This window comes from Gossypium hirsutum, chromosome A13, assembly GCF_007990345.1.
Source record: "Gossypium hirsutum isolate 1008001.06 chromosome A13, Gossypium_hirsutum_v2.1, whole genome shotgun sequence".
Taxonomy (NCBI): Eukaryota; Viridiplantae; Streptophyta; class Magnoliopsida; order Malvales; family Malvaceae; genus Gossypium; species Gossypium hirsutum.
In genome coordinates this window covers 105,841,327-105,861,153 of record NC_053436.1, presented here as the reverse complement: position 1 = coordinate 105,861,153, position 19,827 = coordinate 105,841,327, and the positions used below count along the sequence as shown (strand labels likewise).

The 19,827-nt window shown below is 31.5% G+C and overlaps 2 protein-coding genes and 2 long non-coding RNA genes across 12 annotated transcripts; 2 read left to right on the top strand and 2 right to left on the bottom strand.

Annotated features, from left to right (window-relative positions):
• Positions 1-6,757: 6,757 nt before the first annotated feature.
• LOC107893456 (solanesyl diphosphate synthase 1, chloroplastic) lies at positions 6,758-9,949 on the top strand. 7 transcript variants are annotated; one of them, XM_041085588.1, is made up of 6 exons: positions 6,758-7,026; positions 7,142-7,181; positions 7,521-7,673; positions 7,778-7,826; positions 7,930-8,070; positions 9,194-9,949. In XM_041085588.1, the coding sequence occupies exons 3-6, from the start codon at positions 7,539-7,541 to the stop codon at positions 9,472-9,474; spliced, it is 606 nt and encodes a 201-aa protein (XP_040941522.1). In that variant the 5' UTR covers positions 6,758-7,026; positions 7,142-7,181; positions 7,521-7,538; the 3' UTR covers positions 9,475-9,949. The 7 variants fall into 7 exon arrangements, with proteins under 7 accessions (XP_040941522.1, XP_016673938.1, XP_016673940.1 ...); XM_016818449.2 differs by having other exon boundaries at positions 7,320-7,673; XM_016818451.2 differs by having other exon boundaries at positions 7,103-7,181; positions 7,320-7,673.
• Positions 9,464-10,865, bottom strand: LOC121212559 (uncharacterized). The gene is made up of 3 exons (XR_005907860.1): positions 10,703-10,865; positions 9,692-9,810; positions 9,464-9,605 (listed from the first exon to the last, which is right to left on the bottom strand). It is a non-coding gene; the product is annotated as an uncharacterized lncRNA (long non-coding RNA).
• On the top strand, positions 10,176-11,257 carry LOC107894817 (uncharacterized). The gene is made up of 2 exons (XR_001683267.2): positions 10,176-10,581; positions 10,885-11,257. It is a non-coding gene; the product is annotated as an uncharacterized lncRNA (long non-coding RNA).
• Positions 11,258-13,522: 2,265 nt separating this feature from the next.
• LOC107893457 (homeobox protein knotted-1-like 3) lies at positions 13,523-16,254 on the bottom strand. 3 transcript variants are annotated; one of them, XM_016818454.2, is made up of 6 exons: positions 15,222-16,254; positions 14,935-15,055; positions 14,645-14,838; positions 14,434-14,565; positions 13,845-13,981; positions 13,523-13,752 (listed from the first exon to the last, which is right to left on the bottom strand). In XM_016818454.2, exons 1-6 carry the CDS (start codon positions 15,921-15,923, stop codon positions 13,716-13,718), a joined length of 1,323 nt encoding a protein of 440 aa, XP_016673943.1. In that variant the 5' UTR covers positions 15,924-16,254; the 3' UTR covers positions 13,523-13,715. The 3 variants fall into 3 exon arrangements, with proteins under 3 accessions (XP_016673943.1, XP_016673944.1, XP_016673942.1); XM_016818455.2 differs by having other exon boundaries at positions 13,523-13,744; XM_016818453.2 differs by having other exon boundaries at positions 13,523-13,755; positions 15,222-16,245.
• Positions 16,255-19,827: the final 3,573 nt, after the last annotated feature.

Sequence of the window (19,827 nt, the reverse complement as noted above, 5' to 3'; positions counted from 1 at the left end):
TAAGAATTTTATTAAATTATATATTTTAATTAAAATATATTTAATAATAATTATGTTTAAATATGATTAAAATATTTATTATTGATAATAATAATCTTATTAAAATTTAAATAACAATAACAATAATCATTTACCAAAACAAATTTATGCTAAGAGTATTCTAGTCATTTTAGTTTTTTTCACTATGCTATTACAGCTCTATTCCATTCAACCAAACACAATATTACTATTACGCCTCTATTCCATTACAGTCAACCAAACAGTTGATTTGCTATTACACCTCTAATCCAATACACCTCTAATCCAATACATCTCTAATCCAATACAGCGAACCAAACGCACCCTTAGGTTTTAGGTTTTTTTTTTCTCTTTTTCCTCTTTTTAAATCAGCAACATGAAACAGTGTAGTTTAAGGCATACATTGGTAACCTTGAAACGACATCGTTTTAGCATACCCGACCCGATCCGGCTTTTCCCATTGGGATCCGCGCATTTTTTGCGGTGAGGGGATATTTCCAATATGGGTCCTTCTCCTTTCGTGCGGCATTCAAATCGGCCCATATTCGTATTTCTTTTTATTTAAAAAATTGCCCTGTAATTTTGCGAGCATTTGCACTTTGGTCCAAACTCAAGCGTTGCGTTTTGGGGGATGGATTATTTCTATCTTGGGTCCCTACGCATTTGCGCGTGTTGCATATCAATCCTTTATGGTTACTGCTTTATTTTCAAATTATCTCTCTTATTTTGATTAATTTTTAATTTAGTCTCCTATTATAATACTCCTATATAACCTCTTGTTTAAATGATAATATATATACATATACGTATACGTATACTTTGTATTAAAGTTAATTTTATTTTGTATACATGTTGTTAACTTTACATTATTTTACGCATATGACTTCTTTTAAATTTATTCTTGTACTTTATTATATAATCCTATGTGATATTTTTTAAGCTAGTATCACATATGTATATGCGTTTATGGATATCCGTATTAAATCTTTACGTTACTAAACACGTGTATTTTATATATATTTTCCTTTATACATATACAAGTATGTTTTTAAATCTATTGTGTAATTTTTAATAAAATTAATTTAGCCCTATATACGTTACCATTTCTATGTCGTTTTACATGTATTTACTTTTGAATTTATATGTATATATATTAATACACTTATTACTTTAATAGATTTTTTATTTAAAACACTTTTTGCTTTGTGATTTATCGAGTATTTTCTCTCTATATATATATATGAAATAAATTTGAAATTTTCATTTTTTTAATTATAAAATTATTATTGTTTGAGTATATCTTCATATTATATTGCTTTTGTGTATATATAGTCTATTATTTTAAATGTTTTAATACAAGGATGTGTATAATTTTTAGATTATTTTAAAAATTTATATGTATCTTATTATTAATCTCATGTTTTTTAATAGGTTTACATGTATATATGTTTTATAAATCTATTTTGTGTGTTATATCTCATCTTATATCGTTACTGTTCTTTTGCATTATATACTATTTAAATCATCATGTAGTTCGTCAACTTTTAAACATATTTGTGTTTAAAATATTTAACATGCAACTTGATTCAAACTTTCATTCTATAATATCCATTTCAAAAAATTATATATATCTATCCCTAGTTTTTTATATACAAATTTGTCAACCTACATTTTATGTGTCCATTTGTTCGTCGTTTGTGAAATAGTTTTATACCATATTGCTTCTTTGATTTGCATTTGGTTTTGTGCCTCTAATAATTTTATTATGCCATGTATGCTGTCGTTGCACTTTATTTATTCATTATTGTCATGTTAATTATTCTCCATGCATGATTGAAGTTGGGTTATATCTTCAAGTTAATTACATTTAATTGCTTATTCTGCTAGTTGATTAATATCCTCATTCATCAAGTATGGTATCTCATATGTACCTATTACCTCATATCATCGTTTTCCACCTTGTTTTTGAAATGTGGTTTCGTAAAATTCAAATTTTTATGATTAATTTCGTCTTATTTCAAATCAAATTAATACATTTTAAGCTAGTTCACAATTATTTAAAATGAAGGCGATGTTCGATACTTGGTGATTCGTGGAATCGTGCCCTAATGTGCTGGGTCGCAATTTCGCGTTTGCTCAAAATAATCGAATATCCCTTCAAAATTTCACTCATGTCTTTTAAAAATTCTTTAAAACGAAGGCAAGGTTTAATATTTGGTAATTCGCGGAATCGTGCCCTAACGTGTTGGGTTGCAATTTCTCGTTTTCTCAAAATAATCAAATATCCCTTCAAAATTTCACTCAGGTCTTCTAAAAATCCTTTAAAACGAAGGCAATACTCAGTGTTTGACAATTTGGGAATCATGTCCTATCGTGCTGGGTTGTGATTTCTCGTTTGTTCAAAACAATTGAATATTCCTTTAGGTTTTCACTCATGTTTTTAAGAAAACCCTTTAAAACGAAGGCGATGTTCAATGTTTGGCAATTCGAGAATCGTGCCCTATCGTGCTGGGTTGCGCTTTTTCATTTGTTCGAAACGATCGAAGATCCCTTCGGAATTTCACTCACTTTTTCTAAAAACTCTTTAAAACGAAAGAAATGTTCGATGTTATGCAATTCGGGGAATAGTACCCTATCGTGATGGGTTGCAATCTCCCGTTTGTTCAAAATAATCGAATATCTCTTCGGAAGTTCACTCGTATTTTCTAAGGTGAGGCAATGGTCAATGTTTGGAAATTCAAGGAATCGTGCTCTACTATGCTGGGTTTCGGTTTTCCGTTGAACTAAATAGTTGAGCATCCTTTTATGATTTTCGAATTATAAATTTTCGGACGTCGAAACAAAAAGATTTTTGGCAACCAACTCGGGTTATTCAAATGTTATTAAAAAAGAATCACATTTCAAAAATATTTTTAATTTTAGACATAAGGACAGTATTTAATCGATTTGGTACCAATTTCGGGCGTAGTGAAGGTGCTAATCCTTCCTCATACATAACTGACTCCCGAGCCCATTCTCTCATATTTTCGTAGACCAGAACCGTTGTTTTAGTAAACTAAAAATATTTTATTAAAATAACCAAATTCTTAGGTGATCCGATCACACTAAAACAAAAGATCGATGGCGACTCCATTTCCATATTTCTATTTTTCAAAAGTCGATTCCCCTATTTTTTTTAAAACCTAAAATTTTTAAATAAAAAGGGTGGTTTCGACATAGACAACTGAGTTAGGGATCAACTGTGTTGGCCACGTTATACCGTGAGTTGTGTCGGGCCACGAAATCGAATAAGATGTCAATCAATGGTTGCCTACTCCTACTGCAGTCGTGGGCATGATGTCGACTACTATTTTTACATGCCCAAATGAACGACCCATATATGTTTCTATTGGTGACAAGGTAAAAATAATTTATTAATAAATATGTAGTTTGTATAATAAATGTTTTTATTTATTATATGTTTGAGCTAACATATCACTTTTATAGGTGAAACCATAGGCCAAGTATATAGGACTGCCCGAAAAGTTGGAAGATATTAGGTTGTCGTTAGATCAACACTCGAAAGTCGAGGTTAGTTACTTATTCTTTCAAACCAATATTAACTAGGCAATTAGTACCAACTGGTGTGCCTGATCCATAAACATTTCTAATTAGTGTCAATTGTATATCCCAGATGTAATGCCAATTACAACTCATCTTACAACTGGGTTGTTGTGCAACTTGTAATATTTGTTGGCATCTTTTTACCAAAAAAAAAGACTCAGACCTTTTCATACATATCTTGGAGGATTTTTAATAATAATTTATTAGATTGAACTATGTTGAATTTAAATCAATTAAGGACCCTTTTGAAGACTTTTAATGTTATCAAGTTTCCTTAAATAAAGAGACCGAACTTCAAAAAAACAAAAACCACATCTCTTCATATTTGTTTCTTTTCTTTTAAGTATAGAGATTAAATTTTCTTTTCCTTAAATAAAGCAATCCAATTTCTAGAAGAAGAATACACCTTAAAGATATTTGAATATTTGTTTCTTTATTGAAGACTTGCTCGAAAAAATTTCTAGGAGATTGAAGTTCAAGTTAATTAATGGTTTGACAAGCCAGTATATGTTTATTTTTTATTTTAAAAAAAGCTTATTATTGTAGCTAAGCATGAAGATGGAGAGCACTTATTTTTTTCATCGTGAGACTTATAGTAAATTCATCAAACAAACTATTCTTCATGTTCAATTTATGACTAAGCTTTCAAGGAAGAAAGTTTTAATGGGGGAGAGTGATCTAGTTGATGTTTAGGAGTGAGGGCACAATTTATAACTAGGTGATTGATAGTATTACTTTTTGGGAAAGTCCTTGTAGATGTAAGACATTCTTCCAAACTATACAAGCAACCTCTGTGTTCATTTCTAAATTTACTTTTCTAGTTGTTAAAGTCAGTTGCAACTAGATGTATAATTGACAAACAAGGTTCGATGGACTCTCAAACAAACCACAACTTGTAATTATGGGGTTTCTAATTAAGCTTTAAAAAATTAGAGTGATTCTATCTTAGTAATCATAAAACATAGGAAGAGAGGTTTCTGTACAAGTATAAGAAGGTATTGATGTTTGGTTATATTGTGAAAAGAGTTGTGTCTACAGCAGTTATAACAAAAATAATGAAACTTTGCCAAGCCGTGCTCAGATAACCAATCTACTAATATCAGCACAGCATAAAGAATAATTATTCACATTCAATCCTAACACTCTTAAGTTACAATCTCACCTTTACACATCTAAATGTAGTTTTTATTACCTACTAAGCCAATCACTTAATAAGTATATAAAGTCATTCAAAGATGACGAGACACTCACAAATGTGATTCTTCTTTTAAACAAATAATAGTTGTCAAAACCATTTTTTTATAAAAAAAAAATGGGAGTCAACTTAAAAAATGAAAATGGAGTCGCCACCGATCTTTTTTCGAAGTGTGATCGGATCACCTTGAGATTGATCATTTTAATAAAATATTTTTTATTTATTAAAACAATGATTTGATCTTCAAAACTAAAAAAGGGGTCCGGGAGCCGGTTACATACGAGGAAGGATTAGCACCCTCGTAACGCCCAAAATTGGTACCTAATTGATTAATTAATGTCCTAACGTCGAAAATTTGAAAAGATTTTAAAATACTATCCTCTTATTTAAAAGAACACTTGAATAAATCAAATGGGATGCTAAGACCCTCTTATCTCGAAAAAATAAAATGTCACACCCAGTGAGTTAGGATACGACATTTCAAATCCTCGAAATTAAGCTTGTCTTTTGATTTTTAAAACCCATGCACTTAAGTTTAAAAAAAATATTTAATTATTTGGGTCAAATGTAGAATCGGAGCCCAGTAAGCTAGGGTACAATTGCTCAAAATTCCAAATGTAGAATATTGCCTTTATTTCTAAAAATCCTTATCTCAATATAACAAAACGTCATATCCAGTGAGTTAGGACACAACACTTCAAATTCTGGAGAATAAGCTTTTATTTGAAGCTTATACGTTTGGATTGGAGAAGGGGATTCGGTTATTTAGATTCAACGAGGAAAATTGGAACCTAGTAAGTTAGGGCACAATCTTCCCGAAGATTTCAAATACCGAGTATTGCCTTATTATTTTTTTAAAAGTTTTTTTAGATTTGGGGGAAAATTGATGCAATATTAAAACGATGCATAAAAAAACATTGATAAAAAACGACAATATGAAAATATATATATAAGTAGCTTATAGAACACAAAATGGCAATAAACACATCATATACATCATGTAAGAAGCTAACGTCAACAATCAAAGACAAATGAATTAGAAGACATATATAACAATTTAAAAAACAAAGCAAGTCGAAATAGAATGTAAAAATAATTTAAAAATAATAATAAATGAATTTATAATATATAATGTGAGAAAACAATTTAAAAATCAACAAAATACAAAATGAATAAAAAATAGACGATATATCACAAAATTTAAAATAGCATATATAAGTTTAAAATAAACAATATATAAAAAACTCAAAATAAACAATATATGAAATAATTTGTAATGATATAAAATAAAACATTATATAAAATGATATAAAATGAATAAAATATAAGATAATTTAAAGAAACAATATATAAAACTCAATCAAGATAAAACTATTTAAAATATGTAATATCAAAAATAATAAAATAAAATTGCTTGAAATCAATACTACATAAAAAAATTGAAATAAGTAAATAAAATACAAATTTGCAAAAGGGATGAAAATAAAATAAATCTCTATACAGAATGATAAATAAATAATCAAGCGAATAAATACTAAATATTAAGCATAATAGTATGATGATAATAATAATAGAAGTAACAATAAAATAATAATAATAATAAATAATACCATAGTAATAATAAAAAAATGTCCAATTAATTAAATAAATAATAAAGTAGCAAAATAACTAAAAAGGACCGAAATTGAATTTAAAACGAAAGTTTGGGGCGAAATCAGAGATAAATAAAAGGGAAAAGGACTAAATCGAACACACGGGTAAAAAAGAAAGAGCTAAAAAAGAAATTTCCCCCTCTTCCCAAAACGCAAAGAAATAGGGGGACTAATTTGAGATCGGGACAAAACCATGGGGCCAGATTAAAAGGAAAAAGAAACTTAGGGTGCATTTGTTTGCAAGTATTTAATTTTCCAAAAAATATTTTCCTAATTTTACAGTATTTGGGTTTGGAAAATATTTTCCAAACACGGGTAAAATGACCTGCAATTTGGGAAAAATGCCTTACCCTTTTGAATTCGGTAAGACATTTTCTAGAAAATGACGCCTCCTTCTCCCCTTTCCCCTTTCCCCTTTCCCCTTTCCCTTGGTTACGAATCAGTGCCATTGCCAGGTAGCCTCCCCCCCACCCTAAATTCCTCAAGAGCTGCGTGATTTCGAAGAACGACGACGAGAAAGTTTGGTCAATGAACTTTTTCGGTTCCTCCTTCATCTAGGTAAGGCTCCTTCTCTTTCTTCCATTATTCATCTTCTCTTCCAGGTAAAAATCTGTCGCATATCTTCTCTTCTCAGCATATTCTGTTTTGTTTCCTCTCTTTCTCTCTTTCTCAGGCAAATCTACCAAGAATTCTTCGCTGGGTCTTGGCTTAAGGTATAGCATAAAACTCTTTTTTTTCTTGTTGTTCTTTACTTGCCCACACTTTTAATCGATTTTATGCCTGAAATTTGTTGCCTTTCTTTGTTTCTTTGTTGTCTGTAACGAAAAATGTTGATACTGTACCTTCAACAGCAACTGCACCTATAGAAGGTGAAACGAATAATAATGTTTTACCTTTGAAAAAGAAAAAAAGTTAACCAAAAAGATGCTATGGTCAAGCCAGAGCCTATTAGACATATCATGACCGATCGGGAAAAGCATAATTTGAGCACAAAATTAGAGTCTTTGTTGGGAGAATTGCCTGAAAACATTGTTGACTTTCTTAAAGAGCAGAGTTCTAGTGATGGTCAAATGGGTGAGGATGAGATTGAGATCGATATTGATGCTCTAAGTCATGAAACATTGTACAAATTAGGTAAACTTTTGGATGACTATTTGCTGAAGAAGCAGAAAAACCAGGCAAAAGCTGAATCCTGCGAAATAGAGGTATCCTTATGCATCTATCTCATCCTTTGGTGCCTTTCTTTTTCTTTTATCCAAAATGCAACATTGGCATTTATGATATTGCTTTGTCTTTTTCGTTTTTGTAGCTTCTTAATGAGTCAGGGTTTAGCAATTCATCAATGCAGCCGTGTAAAGGTAATTTACCAACCTTTGTACAGTTTTGGATTTATTTACAGATAGCAAGGTATTAGTAAACCAAATCATTGCAAAAACTAATATTTCTTCTCTTTCTTGTTAGGTAATGATCAAATTGATGAGGTCGTAGATATAGTTGGTAGCAGTTACCCTCCAGTAGCAATAGAGAAGGAGTTAACCCATAGAAATAGCAGATGTTGTAGTTCCAGTGGATCCAGTGGTGAATCAGGCTTTTCTTCTAGTGGTTTGTACAATTATACTGTAGTGAACTTTTCCTTTATTTACTTATTATGCTTAAGAGATCTTGTTTCGAGCAATTGTTGTGTGTTTGAGCATGTTGTTTGTGCTTTATTATTGATGAAAACTTGAAGGAAATATATGTATGGAAAAAATTCTATCTGAAAGTTCTCTACTAAGAGTTCTGATTTTTGTTGAGCTTATTCACAATTTTGTAAATCATGGCTTGTCTAAGTCAAGTTATTTTCTAGCTTGAGATCATTCTTTGATGCTCTTCATTGTTGTTGAGTGGTTGATAAAATGTTTCCATGTTGTTGTTGTTGTTGTGTTTGTTTGTTTTTTTATGCTATTCCATGCTTTTGTTAGGTTTCTACTCAATTCTGTGTATTTTTTATGTCTATCCTAATGTGTAGAGGACTCGAATTAAAACTTAATCTTTAGGTATTTGGCTTTTGGCTTTTTCCTTTTTGACGATGACTCCCAAATATATCTCTGTGGAAGATGTTCATTGATGGAATTAAATCTATCAATCCTTTTTCAACAGTTAATTTTGCCCATTTGCAAACATATTCTATCATTGTAACATACTTACCCATCTCTGCTGGCTGGTTTATTTTATCTCAGCTATATTTAGATAACTTGATCCCTTAAATTAGAATAGGGTGAAGATGAGTCCTGAAACTTGGGGATACAAGATGAAAGAAAGAAATGGGAATAGCTTTTGAATAACAGGCCAGCTTTGTTTATGATAATTTGTTCACCGTGTGGAACTTTTGACTGAAACTTTTGCTATCAATTATGCAATTTGTTATCTTAGGTCTTCATGCGAATAATAATGGTCACCATTTTTCTGATTTTTAGAGTTTCTCTAGTTAGAACCATTTTTGTTAATTTTTTTGCTTGAGATTTGATATCCCCTGCCTACTTCATGTTAGTGATGCAAGTTAAATTGGGGACCATCTAAAACAAGCTGTCAAATCACGTATTATGAGGATTACGTGGGACATGCTTCACGGCAAATGTAAACTTGTGTCGTTTCTTAACGGAAAAAGGAAAAATGTAAACTTGTGATGTCAAAATTGAGGACTACTTGCTAAGTAATTATTACAAAACAGCTTCATTGATTGCAGCTAGTACCAAGGGAGCCGCCATTTTTAGTGGAGCTGATCGTAGTGTAACAGAGAAAATGTATGAATATGGAAAGAATCTTGGCCTATCATTCCAAGTTGTTGATGACATATTGGATTTTACACAATCAGCAGAACAACTGGGGAAACCAGCTAGTAGTGATCTAGCTAAAGGCAACCTCACAGCACTTGTAATTTTTACGCTCGAAAAGGAGCCAAAACTTAGAGATATCATTGAATCTGATTCTGCGAGACTGGTTCCCTTGAAGAAGCAATCGAACTAGTAAAGCAATACGGGGGAATCGAAAGGGCACAAGAGTTCGCAAAAGAGAAAGCTGATATTGCAATCAAGAGTCTCCAATGTCTTCTTCAAAGCGATTTCCGGTTAGGGCTTGAAGATATGGTGATGTTTAATCTAGAAAGGATTGATTAGTTTAACTAATCCAAAACAAGCAACATGATACATGACAGATAAATATTGCATGAAGTTGAAGCCTGTACCAATATAGAACAGCTTCTTAGGATATTAATTGGTTCCTTGTCACTGGTTGTATATTCATACAAGGCTTTGAGCTTTGACTTGAGCTCCTAGTTTCAATGTCTTCAAATTATAAATTTGTCTGAGAAAAAATAATTTCTCTGTTAAATTAAATTGATGAACAATAAAGTCTTTGTGGTCATCAATATTAAGCTAATAAACTTCTATTATGTATATAAGGAAAACCTATGTTATAGGGGTTTCTCTTTTTCTTCTTAAAAGTATTTGTGTTTGACGTTTATATGAAAAAGTGTGAATAGGCTTTGATTGCTTTCAATTTATAATGGTTAATATTCTAGGTTAATAATTGAGTATTATTATATATTTAATTTGATTTATTTATAAATAAATCATTGCAATATATATAAAAATAATTTAAAATATAAATTTATTAATATATGTAAAAATAGCTTTTCTGGAAAATATTTTCAGAAAATCTGCCAAACAACAGAAAATATTTTACACATATTCATCCAAACACCAAAAAAGTAAATCATTTCCGGAAAAATAAATCATTTTCCAGAAATTATTTTCTAGAAAACATTTTACTGGCAAACAAACGGAGCCTTATTTGCAAACCATAAAAAAGGCAGAGGGGCTAAAAGTGAAATTAGCCCCTCCCTAGAAAACATGCGGACCTCTAGCCGGGTCGGGTCGTGCACACAGGCTGTGGTGAAACGGCGCCGTTTAGGGCCTTATATAAATAACAAAAGTCTTTAAAAAAATCATTTTCTCTCATTTCTTAAAAAAACAAAACCCTTCTCTCTTTTTCTCTGCAGGCCTGAAGTCTGGCCAAACTGCAGCGCCAACCACCGCCATTCACCGCCGGCCGCCGTACACAGCGGCGCCGAAGGTAAAATTTTCCTTTTTTTTGTTTTTTTTACATGTAATATATGTTGATAAAAATAAAAACAATAATGGTAAAAAAGTTTCGAAAATGAAAAAAGATAAGATAAGAAAAAAAACTCAAAGACCTTTGCTCGATTGTTGGTTTTCTATTCTGCAAATGTTTGTTGCTGTTTTTTTTTTGAAAAAAATATGTTTAAATCTCTTCTTCCCTTCCTTTTTTTTCATCCCCCTAGAACCTCTTACATTGTGGCTTTATATAGCCAATTTTACACTGTTTGGTAACCGGATATTTAGCCCTTTTTTGCAGGTACGTGGGCGGACACGCCTCTGACGTGGCGCGGTGGAGCGGCGCACATCGTGAAGGAGTGGTGCGCAACGTGCGGCGCCTGGAGGCTGACTTGGTTACGGTGGCTGAAGCACTTAGGACTAGGGTTTTGTCTTTTTTTGTGTTTCTTTTGTTTTGCTGGGCTTTGGGCTGTTAGGGTTTGCTTGGGTAGGTTTTTTTATTTTATTTTGGGCTTTCATTGGTTTTGGTTTTTTAGTGGTTTGGGCCGGGTAATTTTGGCCCATTAAAATAGTAATTTACTCAATTCTCTCAATGTCTTAAACTCGATAATTTACAACAATTAAATATCCAACTTAATAATATCAATGAGCACTCTTACTATCCTTATTTATAAGTTTCAGTTCTCATCATATCTATTTATTGCAAATGGTTGTCTTATCTTTAAATCCACTTTTATTTGCAATGATATAGTCGTCAAAACTATAAAGACTTCTTTTTGTTGATTGAATCTTAGCTTGATTGGCATAGGCATTATTACCAGTATAGGAGGATGTGGATTCAAGTATGCTAAAGCGCATTATCCTCCTATTTAGTGGTTGGGAAGAGACTATGAGTAATTCTAGGCATTGTATAAAAAATAGCAGATATGATCAAAACCTATAATGACATTGTTAAAAAAAACCATAAAGACTTTTCGCACCTTATATACTTACTCTATAAGAGATAAATTTTCATGAGTTTTTTACAAGATATCCTACTTACTATTTTGTTGCATAATACATCACATATAATAATACAAAGATTTAACAAAAAAATTGACAAGTATAATCATATTGTGCCTATATGCTTTGATTGTCGTTGACACAAATCAAAACACAACCTCTTCAAGATTTTAAATCCTAACAGGTATTGTAAAGATATACTTATCCTTAAAAAATAAAAATTCAAAATAGTGAATTAAGAAAATTCTTAGCAAATAAGATTCAGATAGAGATAGTTAGTAATTGAGGTCGAACTGTAAGTGTCAACATTTTCTAACTTTTCTCATCTTTTAGAAAAAATAATACTTTAACAATCCATTGAGCTCAACATTTAAAATACCTATTTTAACTCAATATGCTAACAATGTTTCTTTAAAAACGAAATAATTAATAATGTTAATTATTTGAATTAATTAATGACGTCGTAAAACTTTTACGAAATAAAGAAGAGCCCAATCCCGAGGGATATTTGGGCCAACATAATCCTTTTGGCTTTGTTTTGTTTGGATTTTTGGAAGGTGTCTCCAATTTTTTTGATAAAATGAAAGCCCATTTTATTTGTCGGCATCAACAGTATTGTTGTTGGGCTTCGAGAACTTGGTTCTTTTTCGTAAATATTCACTTCTCTTTTCCTTTCAGAATTTTGATGGTTTAGAATTTAAACTCCATCATTTTCAATTTAATCCGATACAAGCTAAAAGTTAGCTTGAATTAGTAATTTCAAGGGATCATAATCCGAAATAACCCAAATAGGTCTTGGGATCAGTGAAGAGATTAGGGGGCTGAGGTTCCGGTTCTCTAAAATGAAAATTTTTGAAAATCTTTTCATATGACCTTAAAATTTTTAAAATTTTAAATTAATAAAGGTAAAATTGTACTTTACTCCCTCTAAAGATATAAAAATTTGATTTAATCCTTTAAGATTTATAAAGATATAGTATATTAAAATGGTGGAATTATATTTTTTTCTATCGTAAAAATTACAATTTAATTTCGGCCCCTAAATAATTTTTCTGGTTTCGCCGTTGCTTGGGATGTGATACAATTAAAATAAATTGGAGTCAAAACAAAAAAAAAAAAGAGGTTGAAATTACTTAAATTGATTAAGATAAAAGAAAATGAAAAATTTCTATTTATTTAAAGAGATTAAATTAAAATGTTAAATTAAAAGAGGTCCTAAAAAGGTAAATATACCATTCAATATAAAAGAAAATTTTAAAACCCAACAAAGTTAAATGAAATACATGTTGTGGAGAAAGGTAATTATGTCATTTATATCTCTTTTCAATAATCTAATTCTATTACAGTATTTTTATCCTAAATTTCAGCACATCATGTTGGATTGAAATTTAGGATATAAATAACATGCTATCTCAGTTTTATATAATTATTTCTCGAAGAGATGTTGGCTTCGAGGAAGGAGTTATCCAAATTTAAATCCGAGCTAATTGGAAACAAATCATTTACCCTTACAATATGAAAATTGAAAGGGTTCACCATAGGAGAGAAATTTTTAACCGAAGTCTGCATGTAACAAATTCCCCCCAAAGGAACCCAATGCTTTCAACCTCTGCTTTTGTGATATACATTTATATATATATATGAACTTCTTGGAACATTTACGAAAATTAGGCATGCAGACGTGATTCCCACTGCCATTTTCCTTTACTGGGAAATAAAGAGGTCCATTTTCCAGTGATTGTAGCTTGATTCCATAGCCAAATTTCAGAACGTACAAACAACCAGTTTGGAATAAAGAGCCAATTTTCCCAGTACTGGGAAACAGAGAGGCCAACACAGCTCTTATCCACAAACATCATCAACTGCATTTTTCAGATGCAGATTTCCATTTCCAAGGATCAACCCAGTTTTCTTTTTTTTTTTTTTTACTCAAAAAAAACTATAATGATCTCTTTTTTTTTATTCACCAACATGAACTCTATCTATCAAGTGACAATGGTGGATTCATCCAATAAAAGTTACACTGAAATATATATATGAATGATATTGTATTGCATTGCATGGCCAACATATATATATATATATAGCACCAAACCAAAAATCTGTTCCTCTTTGGCTACTGTCTTGCATTTACATGAACCGATCACCATTGTTTTCACCTGCATTACTTCTTTCAAAAACTGAGGTTAGAATGCTGAAATTTTACACCAACAAGACATCCATTGTTCATCATATAATATATATATATATTATATATACCTTTTACGTTTGCTTTTCGAGACGGTGGATGTCGACGGATTGCTGTTCCAGTTCCTTTTCCTCTGATTAATGAACCAATTGTTTATCTGTTTCAATTGTAAACCTGTTTCTTGAACCAATCTCGCCTTATCTTCCTCCTGAAAATTTTAAGCAAATTGATAAAAAAAATTAACCACTATTTAAGTGGAAAAACCTTGTAAGGGAAAACTAAGTTTACATTTCGTCTTCTACTTAAAAAATAGGTAAATTAACTCTTATAAATTAGATTAAAGAGCAAATTAATTCTTTTTATTAAATTTTTTATCCATTTGTATTGTTAAAAACTGACATTGGCTACATAATAATTAGACGATGACACTTGACATGCCACCTGTATCTCATGTTAATATATAAAAAAAGTTTTTAACAATAAAAATAGATGAATTTTTTAACAAAAGAATCAATTTACTTTATGATCTAACCTAGAAGAATTACTATGTCTATTTTTTAAGTAGATGGAGCAAAATACAACTAAACTCCTTGTATAAGAGACTTTATGATAGTTTTACCCAAATTAAGTAGATAAGTGAGCTTGAACTTAGTTACTTACAGTAGGGTATGGCCACTTGGAATGTAATTGCCACCATGCTTTTAACACCGATGTTGTGTCACCTGGTAGCTTTCCAGCCCTTCTTTTCCGCAAAATTTCTTCTCTTATGTCAACAATCTTCTCCTTGTAACCCTGTAAGGAGTGTATATATGTATGGTTATATATAAGTCTTTAAGTTGATTCCTAAATGTTAAGAAGTTGATTAAATTACCTGTTTGAGTTCATGTTTGAGTTCATGTCTCACACGCTCCATCAAAGATTTTTCACTATCTGTTAAGATCAGAGGGCCGAATCCCATTGAATCTGGACCTTCTAAACTTCCGTCAAACAAGTTGGCATCACTGTCTACTTGATCATCGTCATCATCAGACATTGTTGCACCCGTGCCTTCACCCGGAGAAACACCTGTTTATGTGTGTGTTGAAGCAGCACGGGTTATGACATAACCATGGTTCAGTTTCCCCAAATATTATGAGAGAAAATCAATGTCTATCATTGTACCTGTTAAGCTTTGTAATGATTGTTCAATTTCCCAGCAAGCCATAACTGCTTCCATTGCATGAACTCGAACATGTTGTTGCAATTGTTCTTTGAAAGAACATAGCAACAGAACATAATGTGTCTGCATTAACCAAGGAACATTAGATTTGGCTACAATTGAACTGTAAACATATGATTTCACTGCTACTAATCAAGTAATAATAAATTCAGACAAGAATATACCAGAAAATTATAATAGGAAGATTTGTAGTAGTACTAGTAGTAGGCTAGTAGTATAAGTAGCATACCAAGAACTGATCGAGCTCTTTGTCGTCGGCAACCACGCCCTGGGACCCACCACTGAGGGAGGAGTACTTAGCCACCACATGCTGTGACTGAGCCAGCTGAGCGTCGATCCTCGGGAGCTGATCCACAGGCGTAGCGACCCTAAGGCACGCCACGTGTGCAGACAAGAGTTGCTCGCACAAAGGGTGAGCTAGTATGTCCGCCTTGTATCTTGCATTCTGCCAATTCACGACCCCATCCCCACTGCCCCCTCCGCTTTCCACCACAACACCTTCGCTCTTGTTGTTGTTCATAATACCGTTGTTGTTGCCGCTGCCGCCCGATTCCATGGCGACCATGGATTCCCCTCCGCCTCCTCTCGCAGCTTCCCCGGCGGCACCTACGTCGTCTATGACGTCGCTGTGGTTGCGATGAAGAAGGGAGGACGACGTACGGGAGAGCCACTGGTTCGGAGCTTGGGAACCCGTGGTGGAATCAGAAGCAGCTCGCGTAGTATGAAGGTTAAGAAAGTTAGGCTCGGCGAACTGGGAAGAGTGTGGCTGCGCCGGTTGAGGCTGCTGTGAACGGAGCAGGGCGGTGTTCAACCAATTTGGACCGTTGGTTTCCGACAGTTGACTCGCCTGCTGGTGGTGGTGCTCGGTAAGGTGATGGAGAGGAAGGTCCTGATGATGATCAGAAAGGTGATTATTATGGTGAAACGCCATGACTACCCCCCCTCACCTTTATCCTATTTCTCTTCCTGTAAAAACGTGTTCGAAAGCTATATATGATGATGATTACTGTTCCATGGTCTGATATAGAGAAGGAGATTACAACAAAGGACAGCGAAATCCAAGGACACGATTGAAAAGATTGTTTTTTTTTCCCCCTTTTTTTCTTACAATCCTAACTTAAAGACACAGTCTTTGAATTTAGAGAGAGAAATAACGTGAGAGAGCATAAACAAAGGTGAGAACTTTGAGGATATATGCTGCAAGAGAGAGAAGAGGAAGGAGAAAAGTAGTTTTCGGGTAAAGAAATCTGCTTACTATGAAAATGGTGAAGGTTTAAGGGATAGAGAGAGAGAGATGGAGAGGGGGGGGGGACCATTTCGCATTATTTTTATTTATGATGATATTTTCTTATTATTATTTTGCTACAATTTTCCTATGTGATGTTAGTATTTTACATATTTTGCTACTATGTGTTATTGAGATAAATTAAATCACTATTAATGATAAAATTTTATCAAAAACAATCATTACATATTTTTACGCGCTTGATTTCGATAATAAAAATTAGAATAAAAAATTAAGATCAAATATATAAGATAAGTTTATTTTCTTGATTTCGTTATTTATTTCTATTTTTCAAAATATTTTTCACAATAACATTGTCTTAAAATCGCATCGTATCTCTTATTTTAATAAATTTTAAAGTGTGTTGATAAATATTTTTAAGAGACGACTGACCTATCTTATTATTGACTTATTCCAAAGAAGTAGAGAAGTAGTAAGGTTAATCATTAATTAACCCTTTTTGTTTGACAATTAAGAACCTGTTTTCCCAATTAAAAAAAAAACCCATTTTGTGTGTAGAATCAAGTGTTTACATGGTTGAAAACTATTAAACAAATTGTGATTTTTACAACTTCTTTTGTGTGTTTTTAGTGACAAAGATTAAAAAATTAGTCAGTTGTAATAATATATTATTTTTTATAAGGAACAAGATTTGTCAAGGATTAACTTACGATTATTCTCAAACTACTTCAATTATGCTACAATAATATTTAATTAAATATATAAAATTTTAATAAATTAAATAAAAACATCATTATATTATTTGTTCAAATTAATCTTATTTAATTTAATTTAATTTAATTAATATTAATATTTTATTTTAAAATAGAGCATTTACTATGAATGAATAGTAAAGCTAATGATAGTAAGCTACAACAGTATTGTTGCCCTAGCTGCAGTAGGGTTGAAAACTTTTGAAATAGTATTTTGCTTAATATATGGAAACCAACCTAAAATAATTAGAAATTAACCGAGTACACATGATTATACATACATACATACATACTATTTTCAGTAAACCCAAAAAATTAATAAAATTGTAATTAAAAATAGAGGGGCATTTTGGATTAAATCAATTGATCGTAATCTCGAGTTTAGAATCATTTTTATTAAAAAATTTATTCCGTACACATTTAATTGAATTTTTAAACTTGAAATGATGACACGTGATTGTAAGGTATAGTAAAAAAGAAAAATAAAAGACACAAGATAGATGTTACGTTTTCAACATTATGAAATTTCAAAAAAAATCACTAATATTACGAGGTTGCCGGTAACTTTCAAAGTATTTTAATTGATTAAAATGTGATTCCTAACATTTGTTATGCAAAAAATTGATAGTAATCTCGAGTTTTAAACTTTATAGCTAAAGTTGAAATGATGACATGTGATTGTAAGATATAGTAAAAATAAAAAAAAAATAAAAGACACAAGACGAATGTCACATTTTTAACATTATAAAATTTAAAAGAGTTCACAAACATTACGAGGTTGTCGGTAACTTCTAAAGTATTTTAATTGATTAAAATGTTATTCCTAAATGTAAAAATTTGTTTAATTTCTTTAATACTCTCTTAGAAAATACTTGAAATCAATTTCGTTCATAATTGGTGGAAGAATTACTTTCACATGTAAAGTGAAAAAATAATAATAGAAAAATTAAATATTTTTTTATTTGTGGTTACTGTATTAATTTAATTATTATAAAAAATATTTTTCTATTTTTTAGTTTCTAAGCTTTAATTCATTTTTTAAAAGTAAGTTCCTTTTTTTTTTTCTGCTTTTATTCTCAATTTGCAAATTTTACTTTGCATATTCTTTTTTTCTCTTTTTTTTAAATACGTCACATATATTCTTTTGTTATAAATATTCTTTAAATATATTTTAATTACAAAATACTAATATATATGTTATTTTTCAAATATTTTTTAATAATAAAAATTAGGTTATTTATTTAATAAGAATAATTTTAATAAAATAATATTAAATTTTCAATTTAATATAAACCAAACATTATAAAATACTTAAAAATAAAGATTGTATTGAATTATAAAATGGAAAAGCAGGCCATATAAAATTATTATTTTTACTAAAAGGGAAAGAAATTTGCATAGCGTAGCATGCATGTAAAAGTGCATACAACGGCGACGTACACATATCATCGTATCCAGAAAAGAGTAGCTAGTTTCGTTGTTGCAATAAATAGTAATTTGTTCATAAATAGTTTCCCTAAAACTGGGAGCGTGCACTCCACCTCGCGCTATATTGTGTGACATAAACAACAGTTTTGATTTGTACCGAAAAAGAGAAAAACAACAGTTCTGATTCATAAAACCGCAACGTAGTTTCAGTTAGGTTCGGTGTCATCGGCGGTCACCGGTGTGGCCGTGAAGGAGAAGAAAAAAGAAAAGAAGGGGAGGACAGGGGTGGGGACCATAAACGACGTCGCTTATCTGCAAGGGCACTCGCGGGACAACGACACGGGAGACACTCGTCGAGAGAAATGGAGGTTTGGACCACAAAGTGGTCCCCTCACTCCCAAAGCACGCCCCAATGTTTAAAAAGGGCATCAAGGCTGCCCACGTGGAGCGATGAGGGACCATCGGAATTCTCAACACGACGGATCCAATATTTTAATCATTAAAAACTTCAACTGCCTTTCTTCTACGACAGACGCCGGCTGAATCAATCAAACTGTAGATGATCCCGAGGAAGCTGTGGGGCCCACCTTGGTCGAAATTATTCAAATTAAAAAAAAAAAAAGAGGAGTGGGTCCATGAAAAAGAAGGTCAATGTGCGTTGATGGCAAAACAGAGTAGCTATAAGGAGGAGGTTGGTCCCCCTACCTACATACTTTTCTTTGTCTTAAACTAACAGATTGTAATTAATAAATTAGATTGTTTTTTTTTGGAACGAGGAACAGTAATATAGTAGAGGTCGAAGGATTTTTCTTTATTATTAAGTGGAGACCCAAATTATATTAAATTAAAATGTAAAGCATAGTAGAAGGATCAAAAAATGTAATTTGACTATTATAAGATAATGCCCCCCAAAAAAAGGGTAAACTTAAAAAATAGTCACTTTTATTTACCTCAGATTATATTTTAGTCACTTATATTTGAAATGTTACGTTATAGTCACTTATGTTATTGTTTTATTACAAAGTAGTTATTCTGCCATTAAGTTTTGTTACCTCCCTAATTACAACCCTATATGGTAGTCCAAATAAGTTTTCAATGCTAACTTGGATGTCCAATTGGGATGAGAATGGTTCTTCCAGTTCAATGTGTAATTAATTTAAAATTTTCAATTCAATTAATTAAGTTTACTTAATTAAAAACATATTCTCGTCTTAGTTGGACATTCAAGTTGAAATTTAAAATCCATTTAAACTGCCACGTAGGTTTGCCATTAGGGAGTTAACGGAGCTTAATGGCAGAGCGACCACTTTATAACAAAACGATAACGTAAGTGACTAAAACATAACATTTCAAACATAAATAACTAAAATATAATCTGAGGCAAACAAAAATGACTATTTTTATAATTT

Bases quoted from the DNA above. Each gene is read 5' to 3' on its own strand.
- LOC107893456 (XM_016818449.2), top strand. From the start codon at position 7,398: ATGGTCAAGCCAGAGCCTATTAGACATATCATGACCGATCGGGAAAAG. The intron at 7,827-7,929 runs GTAATTTACCAA...CTTTCTTGTTAG, and splicing joins ATCAATGCAGCCGTGTAAAG to GTAATGATCAAATTGATGAG. The intron at 8,071-9,193 runs GTTTGTACAATT...CATTGATTGCAG, and splicing joins ATCAGGCTTTTCTTCTAGTG to CTAGTACCAAGGGAGCCGCC.
- LOC107893457 (XM_016818453.2), bottom strand. From the start codon at position 15,923: ATGGCGTTTCACCATAATAATCACCTTTCTGATCATCATCAGGACCTT. The intron at 15,056-15,221 runs GTATGCTACTTA...TGGTTAATGCAG, and splicing joins AAGAGCTCGATCAGTTCTTG to ACACATTATGTTCTGTTGCT. The intron at 14,839-14,934 runs GTACAATGATAG...ACACATAAACAG, and splicing joins ATCATTACAAAGCTTAACAG to GTGTTTCTCCGGGTGAAGGC.